We start from the raw sequence: 10,282 nt of genomic DNA on the forward strand, positions 1-10,282 counted from the left end.
TTCTTTTAAGGATTCGGATCAAATCAATTTTGCTCTTACCCTTTACATCTTCCATAACTGGCAGCTTTTGTTTTCTTCCTCTTTGCTCTTTTTTTTTTTCAGCCTCTGCTTGCTGTGGTCGGTCTCAGTGAGAGAGGTACTCAAGGAACAGAGATATAACAGACCCTCGGGCTCGTGGGAGGGGCTAAATTAGCCGGCCCAGTTTCGGAAGGAACTTCAAACCCTCTGTCTTTTTCATTGACTGGAAGCGACAGATTGGCCGAGGAGCCCAGCTGCTCATTTCCCTAAAGCCACAAGACGGCTTCCCTAGGTTGTAACTTGGTATTCCTGAATGTTCAAATATTTTGCGCGCGCGCTCTTCCTCTCTTTTTGCAGAAATCCGTTTTCCCCCTTGAAAAATGTATCCTGGCTACAAGCAAAAAAAGAAAAAGAAAAGAAAAATGGTATTAACTTATTGCAATTTTCAAGCCAGATAACAAAAAACTTGTTACCTTGATACCCACTGGAAAAACTGCAGGACGCAAGGACAGTTCTTCCCGCCCTATGAAGCCGATCACTTCTGGTCCCCTGAGGAGCATTCCCTTTACAAGGCTTATTAGACCAGAAGAGCAATGGATCACCCAAGCGATAAACCCGTGGCAGAAATCGTGTTGCTAGACGGAAGTCTGGGTGGAACAGCAGAGGAGGTTGCGTGCTGGGAACAACTCTTTAGCTGTACTGACGCAAGTGGTCTACCTTTTTTTTCCAAACTGTGACCTCGTCCTGCCCCTGAAGTCTTCTGAGTAGGAATTGCTATACCCGGGCTTTGTCAAGATGACCCAAATGCAGATGAAAGGCTGACCAAAAGATTACAATACTGTGTTTACAAAGTTATCTTGAAATCAGGGCAAAAGTTAACCCTCTGCCTAGGCAGCTTCTCTCTCCACAACGCTGTCAGAAAGTTTAGCATTTTAGTTTTGAAAGAAACCTTAGACATCTAGACTAACCAAAGTTTGAGATGTGGAAAACTTAAGCCATACACTCACTATCACACAGAACAGATAGTGAACAGGTAGCAGTCTCTCTTATTTGCTAACATGCTCCTCAGCACTTAATCATTTTCTCCCCCAGCGTAGGCTTTCAGTAAATATTTAATGAGTGGTTGAATTAATGAATGAATAGTAGCAAAGCAGGACTGTAGATCTGTTTTCCTGATTCTTAGTTCATACTTTTTCTACATTGCTTCTCCAACATGAGAATTTTTGTCTAAAGCTAATTATACAAATTTGTGACCATTGAAGATTGTTTTCGATTCTATATAGAAAATATGTTCTGAATTCTACAGTCATGCACTGCTTAATGCTGAGGACATGTTCCGAGAAATGTGTGGTTAGGCAATTTTGTCCTTGTGCAAACATCACAGAATGTACTTACACAAACCTAGATGATATGGCCTACTACACACACAGAGGCTATATGGTATAGCCTATTGCTCCTAGGCTACAAGCCTGTGCAGCATATTACTGTACAAAACAATGTACGAAATCAAGTACAAGAGAAAATGATACAATCAAGAGAGGCTGTAAATACAAGATGTATGAAGCTGCTGCCATAACATGGCATACTATTTTACAGCAAACTTTTTTTATAACTAGAAAGAGTACACTCTGAAGTAGCAATAAAAAAGTATAATAAATACATAAACCAGTAACATTTATTATCATTATCAAGTATTATGTACTATATATAATTGTACGGTGCAGTAGATTCGTTTATACCAGCATCACCACAAACACATAAGTAATGCATTGCGCTACTATGTTTCCACAGCTAGGCGGTCATTAGGCAATAACATCATTATGCAGCCCATGACTACTTTCCGTCAAGCTTTAATACGGGCAAGGGCTGATTTTTTTAGTCTAGGGATCTCTGTTGTTACCTTGCATAGCACCTGGCACATAGTAAGTGCTCAATAAATGTTTGATGCTTTAATAAATCTGGGTCTGTACAACAAGACTTTATCTTACTAAATGGTCCATAGCTACAGGATTCCGAATTTATAATAACTAATTATAGTAAATGCAAAAATCCAATGGATGCCTTTTCCAGAGCCAGTTTAGACTCCATCTCTAATAAAGACTATTGGTTTGATATCTGTCCCATTGTGCTAAAACTGTTTTTAAGTTGCATAATGGGATGTTTGGAAAAATCGACAGTTTTTATAATGGGTTTATGACTGTCTTGGCATCAGTTTTGGAGAAAAATTTGAAAAAGAGCATGCCCACAGAACATCCTGTGAACTGTAGAATGGAAAACAGATCATCAAAGCTAGAAAGAGTAAAGAATGATTAAGGGGAAGATCCAGAGTGGGTGAGGGGTTAGATGAAAGAAACAGACAGACCAGCACCTGAACATGTCAAGGAGAGCCTTACTTTGGGCACTGGGACAACAGTTCTCTGTTTCAAACAAAATTAAAATCCAAAGACTCCTATCAAGTTATATTTGGACTTCACATCAACGACTGAAATTTACTTCAACATTTGACTCGATCTTTTTCGATTTCACCATAGAGAAGCTATCAAGAGCACTCAACTTCTAGTTCAACCAGAAGTGGTAAAATATTATTGTAATAACTAGCACTTCACAAAAATTTGAGGTTTATCAGAGTTTACAGTAATAGAAGCACAGTTTAGCCCCTAACTCATATTATGTGACCCTTCTGACATTTAACTTCTTCATGGTAACATGTTCTGTGCTACAGTTTAATCATATTGTCTAGTGTTCACACCTTCCTCTGCATCACAAAAACACTATAGTTAAGTAAATATTACTTCTTATTTATCTTAGAATAATTACAAAAGAGATGGGGTTTTGCGCACCTTTTTAAAGGCCTGAGAATTTATCAGAACCAAAAGTTATCTTTATTTATATTATTGTTCTTTGTAATGGGAGGGTTTTGTAGGAAATAAAACTGCACTCAGAGAGATGGAGGGAGCTGTTAGAATGGGATGAAGATATTCACCTTTCTTTTAATGTAAAATGGTGTTTGATAAAATCTTAGAATGACTGAAATTTCATTTTTTCCATCTTCATTCTCTCTCACTCTGCTGCCTAGATGACCTTCTGATATGCATACCAGACAACATCATTCCCAAGCTTTAAAAGTTCTAGTCTCCTTATCATCCATAAAATCAAATTCAAATTCTTATCATGGAATACGTAGTCTCTCTCTACCTTTCTAGACTCATTTCCTGCCATGGGTCCTGCACTCCGAAAATGAATTTTAATTCCAGACCCATAATCCTTTCATGACTCTGTGTTTATACAAGTTGTTTCCTCTGCTCAGAATGTTCTTTCCCTCTTGTTCACCTGGTCCTCTTGCACATCCTTCCTGATTCAACTTCAGTATCTAGTCTTCTGTGAAGTTCTGCCTAACCCCTCTTCATTCCTCCCCTCCCTCCACAAGCATAACACTGACCCACAGAAGAGATGCCAGTCTCAGATGTCAGATATTCATGATGTTTTACAATTTTACTTATGTCTCAAACCATAAACCTTGAAGTCACATTTGAATCCTCTTTTCTCACAATCCAAGTCAATTCTTTAGCAAATTCTTTGGTTTCCATCTTCAAAATATATCCAGAACCTGATCACTTCTCATTATATCCGCTGCTACCATACTGGTCCAAGACCCGCCATCTCTTACCTGGTTTAGTGTGATACCCTTCTCTCAGATCCTGCTCTTAACTCTGTTCAGTCCATTCACAACCCAGAACCCATAGCGATTCAATTAAAACAAAACAAAAGATCCTGTCACTGCTCTGCTCAAATCCTTCCAATGGCTCCCATCTTACTCTAAGCAAAACTAAAGCCCTTCTAATTGGCCTGCTCCCCCTCATCTCCCTGATTTTCTTTCCTACCACTCTCTTCTTCTTGCTATCTCTGTTCCAGCCTCAGAGTCTTTGCGCCTGCTGTTCCTTCTGCCTGGAATGCTATTCTCCCAAATATCCCATAGCTCATTCTCTTATTCCCTGTAGATCTTTACTGAATTATTACTTTTGACCTCAGCACAAGATTGTGATCTCTTAATACTATTTTCCACTAAATCGAACGAAAGTCCCTTTGGGAAAATGGCCGACTTCAAATCTGAGGCATGAAGTATATAAGATGAGGCTGGAATATTTTGTCATACCGGAAAGCAAGGGGACTATCTAACACCACTAGGGTTGTGTCAAAAGGACTCAGGAGCCAACTTCAAGTGGCTCCTACTAGCCGAAGCAGTAAAAAATTGAGCAGCAATAATAAATAATAACTGAAATTGATTGAAACATATCGGATGTGTTGACATCCAGGTGTTTAAAAAGATACTATAAAGAAATCATTGTTCACCTTTGGAACCAATTCATTATTCTGAAAAGTAATTAAAAGGAGGAAATATCAACTCTCAACATGCCTTTGCTGAACAAACTGTAAAACAAGATAACCAAATAGTTGATGAGGGAAAGTTTCTCCTTAAAGTATTCCAACAATGAAAGAATAAAATTGATAGCATTAGAGTATCATCATTATACAAACACTTAACAAGATAATAAAGCTAAGCAATAATCAACAATGACTGCTTATGTCACAAAAGAAGTACAACTATTCATTGCAGGCCTTCTGCAGGTGTGAAGCACACACCATACCCTCTGAAGTAGTCTTGCCAAAAAAATGGAAGCCTCTAGATCTAACTATCAGTTTACAGGATAGAAGGCACGGAAAACCATGTTAAAAGACACTGTAGGAATCCAATCAGTAAAATTTAGTCTGGAGGAAACACTATAAAACAACTCAATGTTTTAACAAATAAATTGCAGGGAAGAAAAAGAGGATGAGGTATCTATAAATTAAATGAGATTTAAAAGACGTACCAACGAAATGTAATATCTGGACCTTAAATTCTAATTCAAACCAATTTTAAAAAGAACAAAGTTGGAGATATCACACTACTTGATATTAAACTATAGAGACAGACTGTCATAATCAAAATAGCTTAGTACCTGCATAAAAACAAACAGAGATCAATGGAACAGAATAGAGACCCCAGAAATAAATCTATGCTGATGTGTTCATTTAATCTATGACAGAAGAGGCAAGAATGCACATTGAAGTAAACATAATGTAGTCAAAAAATGGTACTGGGAAACTGGACAAGTACATGTGAGAAAATGAAACTGGACCACCTTCTTACACCATATACAAGAATAAACTCAAAATAGATTAAAGACTTAAATGTAAGACTTGAAACCATACAACTCCTGGAGGAAAACAGGCAGTAAACTCTAACATTGCTCTTAACAATATTTTATCTGACATATCTTCTTAGGCAAGAGAAAAAAGGGAGAAAAGGAGTTATAGGTAAAGCAAGTGTAGGGATGAAGTGATCATTGTTGAAATTGGATGATGGATACATGGAAATTTGATTTACTATTTCTTCTACTTTGTATGAAATTTTCTGCAATAAGAAATTTAAAAGACTCTTAGGTGAAAAGTGGAAGATTATTTAATAATAGGCAAGAGTTTTAGAGAATCGTTTTAGGGTTTTAAGGAACACGACTGAATATTTACTGAGTCAGTAGCCATATGCAAAATTGGCTTGTGGATTGAGAGATGGCAAGGTTCAGTCTAAAAAATTGCTATGATCTGGCAAGGCAATCATCACAAGATAGGCTGAGCATGTCATTTAAAGAGCAAATAATCAGACAAAAGAGATTATTTTCAAGAAAAAGAAAAGTAAGTGAACAACAAACTGGTCAAAGCTAAAAAGCTGTTACACCAATGTAAGCCAGAAAAATATATTCACTGCAATTTGTCTGTGGCACGATAATCAGGCAGCAATATCAAGATGTTCTTAGATTTCTTTGTGGAATTTAACATTAAGTGTAGAAGTCAGGAAGTGTTAAGACAAAGGTCTCAAAGTCTGGGCGATTCTTACTAAATGCTATTCTTGCTAAATGTCAAAATGTAGCACGATATTTTGCAGACTCAGCTGTAAACAGTTTGAGCTTGACAGCAACCAACTGCAAGAAGAAATCAACGTGTATTTAACCAAATCATGTATATAAGCAATGGGTAAGCCTTCCTTAGGGGAGATGGAGCTTTAGATGTGAATCCCCTGTCTCCTTTACTAGCTGCAAGTGAATAAAACTATCTAAGGACTGTTTCGACTATCTCATTCTTGAATGGAACACCTCAAGTGGCAAACCCCTCAAGTTTGGTAAGAGAAGGACCATATCCGCAGTGTGGTTTTCTGTCCAGTGTGCAATATCCATATTGTGGTTTGATGACTTGAGACACTGTCTATGTACACAACAGTGACCAAACAGGAATTACATAGATTGGACAGAATAGTGATGGTAGTTTCTGCATCACTGGGGGATTGGAGGTAGGTGGCTGGTGGGATAGAGTGGAGGTTGAACATTATGATCTCTACATTGTTTCTAATTCTCCATTAAAACAGAGATCTATTGATCAAACTCATGAGAAGTACTCTGGTTTTATGTGTCTTAAAATAAATGTCCAGGGAAACTGCTGTGCAGAAAGACATGTTTTGTCAATTCCATTTATTTACCCATTCATTTTTTAAATTGTATTTGAATATGCTAAAATGTTGCTTTGACAATGTTCAAAACATTATGGCTTTTCGTTATTTTTTAAACAGTCCTTGTTCATAGTTGGTTTCAAGGCTAAGAAAAGATTGTAAAATGTGGGTTTTTACAATTGATAGAGATGCCATAGGCATTTATATCACAGTACTTCAAGACTCATGAGGTAGCAACCTCTCTTGCATGTGGGGTCCCTGACTCTCTGATGTATGTGGTGTTCCCATACATAACTATTTATTAAATTTCGTCATTTTTTTTTGCTAAAATAAAAAGAATCATAGGGTAAAATATCACATGTTATGTGGCAATCGACAGATCTAATCTCAGGAATTCATAGAATTTTTTCCCCCACGAGTAATTGACCTGAAACCCCATCTTCTTAAACCCTCCTATAAACAAAGATAACAAGTCAATATTATTTGGTGTTGATATATGAATACTCAACAATGAAAATTGCCAGCACATTTTGAAAATCATATCAAATTTACTTGACATTATTTAACATTGTGCTTTGACGGTCTATCAGCACTGCATACATGTCTTATCAAAAGAGAAACACAGATTAACACGGTTGAATTTGTACTTCTCTACCATCAAATTAGTCAGCCTCTCTGAATCTGTTTCTTAACCTGTAACATAAAGCTTTTTTTTTTTTTTTTAATCTACTTCACAGAATCATTGTAGGGGAAAGGGGAGAATAAATATGTGAGAACTTCCGAAAGACACCCTAGGACATAGCTGGCACTGTTCATGTATATGCTAGATATATGTTCAGATTAAACAATATGTTGTCTTCTCATGTCTCTTTTCTATATATTTTTCAGATGTAACCCAGGGCACCTAAGGGAAAAGAGCAGAAGTCTTTCCTTCTATAGCACAAGGGGTCTCTCCACTCTCTTCCCCAAATTTAAAGTACTTTATATATTCAACAGCAACTGTGGAACTGGGGCCACGTTGACAGAGGGGAATGGAGAGTAAAGTATGACCTGGGGTTGCCTGTGTCTCTGTCCTTCCAGGATAAGCCAGTGGCCTTGGTAGTCAGAGAGGAATGCCCTAAAGTCTGAGCTACAGAAATCCTTGTATGTTGCAGCATGGCCAGCTCTTTCAAAGAGGAAGTATGTGACCAAACAGTGACACCTGAAGAAGGTAGGCCTAGAGCATATAGCACAGCAACTTCAAGCAGAGCAGAGATTTAATGAGGAGTTTGCAGAATTGAAAAGAAGGTCCTAAACTACAGGTCTACATTTAACCTGATCCCAGAATGTGGTGAAGTCTGAAATCTCTTACATTTTCTGTTAAAACATCCTCTTTGCCTCCTTCATCTCACTACCCCACCAAGTGCCCCAGTTCCTCTAAATATCTCAAGGTCACTAATTAGTGAAATGTCACTTCCTTAAAAATGATAAGATTTTACTGCTGCTTCAGGAGGTAAGCCCCAAATCCACGAGTTGCAAGTATGATAACTAATAACTCATGTAACTTCTTTAGGGTCAAAGACGTTCATTTCCAAAAAAAGTACTCACTTTCTATAAAAGCCCAACTAATTTATAAAAGCTACAAAATTTTTTAAAAATATTTTTTAATTAAAAAATTTTTTAAAAAGTTAAATTTAAATAGGCAGTAAAGAGATCAGTGGTTGCCAAAGATTCATTGTGGAAGGGGCAGGGTTGGATAGGGGAAATGCAGAGGATTTTTCTGGGGATGATACTATTCAAGATGATACTACAATGGTAGACACATAACGACATGTATTTGTCAAATCTATAGAACTTCAGGGGACCAAAAAATGACCCTTAACAAATTTTTAGAAAATTATTCAAGAGGTTAAGGGATCCCAGCATGGAACGAAGATTGTGACAAAAGACCTTAACTGTATTACAAATGTATGAAACAACTTCACCGAAGCAAGTAGGGGAAAAAGGTGCTGACCTAAGTCACTTTTACACGTGAGTGAAGTTTGTAAGACTAAAAGTAAAGGAACTGTACAAAACCACGTTACTCAGTGAAGCTGTTTCCCATGGGGATACAGATTCATAATTCTGAGAGCACTACGCATGTATATTAGAATCGAACAATTAAGTAAGTGGATGGCAACAGGAGTCAGTGTTCTCACCGTTACAATGGAAGGTTACAGACAAATAAGGGGAGATGGTTAGAATGATCCATGTGGTAATCCATTAGAGTTAGAGACAGTATGAACTCATGTTTAATGTAATATACAGGTGGATAAATATAGCAATATTTATTGTTGTGTGTACACAAGGTTTAGAATATTTGTTTGTTTCCTTGCTCTAAGCATTTGAAGCAATGATACCCAAGTAGCAATGAACACATCTAGCCCCTAGATCTTTGTATTCTAAAATCATTCTTCAATAAAAGGAACCAGAACTGACTAGAGAAATGGCTGATTCTAGGACTGGGGCAGAAAATACACAAGGTAAGCCTGGAGCATCTTGTAGTGCCAGAAAGAAGTGTTCAAAAAACCCTACAGTGATGGGTATATCAAATTGACACAGGAGCCAACTGTATGAGCTCCCAATAACCAAAATTAGAATAATTTGAACAATAAAAATGAAATAGTACTCAATTATATCCCAAAGTATAAAATAAATATCCATGAGTCTATGCTGACATAAATAAATTATTTAATAAATAAATAAATGAGGGAAAATAAGTAAAGCTCCTGTTGAGAAGAATTACAAAGACTTTATGTAGATACTCTGCCCTCTAGAAGGTGGAACGTAACACTCCACTGTGGGCTGCACATAGTGACTTCCTTCCAAAGAATGGAATGTGGGAAGGGAGGAAGAAAGAGTGATTTTACAGTGGAGAAACTTGACAAACACTGCCTCAGCCAGGTGAACAAGATGAACATCAACAGTGACGGGTCATCTTGATAGTATATATCCTTGGTATGAGGTAATGAAAACGGTACTTCGCCTCTGTGGTCCTCCTCCACAAAATACATAACCCCAGAATAATCATGAGAAAGACATCAGACAGATCCCAACTGAGGGACATTCTACAAACACCTGACCAGTATTTCTCAAAACTATCAAGGTCAACAAAAGCAAGGAAAGTCTGAGAAAATGTTGCAGCCAAGAGGAGCGTAAGAGGACATGAGGATTAAATGTAACATAGAATCCTGGATGGGATTCTGGAACGGAAAAAGAATGTTGAGTAAAAAGTAGAAAAATGGAATAAAGTGTGGACTTTAGTTAATAATAATGTATCGTATTGGTTCATTGACTGTAAAAAATGACTGTAATAAATGTACCACTCTAAGTTATTAATAACAAGGAAAACTGGGTATGGAGTATATGGGCACTTTCTGTACTACTTCACAACTATTTTGTAAATCAAAATGTCTTCTAAAATAAAAGTTTAGTTTTTAAATGTTAAGTTAAACATTACGTAGGTGTTTAACTGCAGCTGTTGTACTGAACTCCCTTGCCGAAGCACATCTTTATTAAAGTAATTGCTAAATGGACATGGTTTTGCAAAAGCATTTGTTACACATGATTTCTTGTTCAAACAGAATTCATTGTATCTACATGCAGCAAAGCAAAGTTAACTCAGGCTGTGTGCCAAGACACGGAAATAGCCTTGTTATATAGACTCAGTGTGATAATGGTAGTATTCAAATCTTTCCATCCGGG

At 37.1% G+C, this 10,282-nt stretch overlaps 1 protein-coding gene across 1 annotated transcript in view; it reads right to left on the reverse strand.

Annotated features, from left to right (window-relative positions):
- ENTPD1 (ectonucleoside triphosphate diphosphohydrolase 1) overlaps positions 1–171 on the reverse strand; it is an 80,960-nt gene extending 80,789 nt beyond the window's left edge. The window contains exon 1 of the mRNA XM_025042332.1: positions 40–171. Coding sequence (XP_024898100.1) covers positions 40–55 — 16 coding nt within the window. The 5' untranslated portion in view covers positions 56–171. The remainder of the gene's footprint in view (positions 1–39) is intronic.
- Between the last annotated feature and the right edge of the window lie 10,111 nt (positions 172–10,282).

The sequence above is a fragment of the Pteropus alecto genome, unplaced genomic scaffold, assembly GCF_000325575.1.
Source record: "Pteropus alecto unplaced genomic scaffold, ASM32557v1 scaffold88, whole genome shotgun sequence".
Lineage (NCBI taxonomy): Eukaryota > Metazoa > Chordata > Mammalia > Chiroptera > Pteropodidae > Pteropus > Pteropus alecto.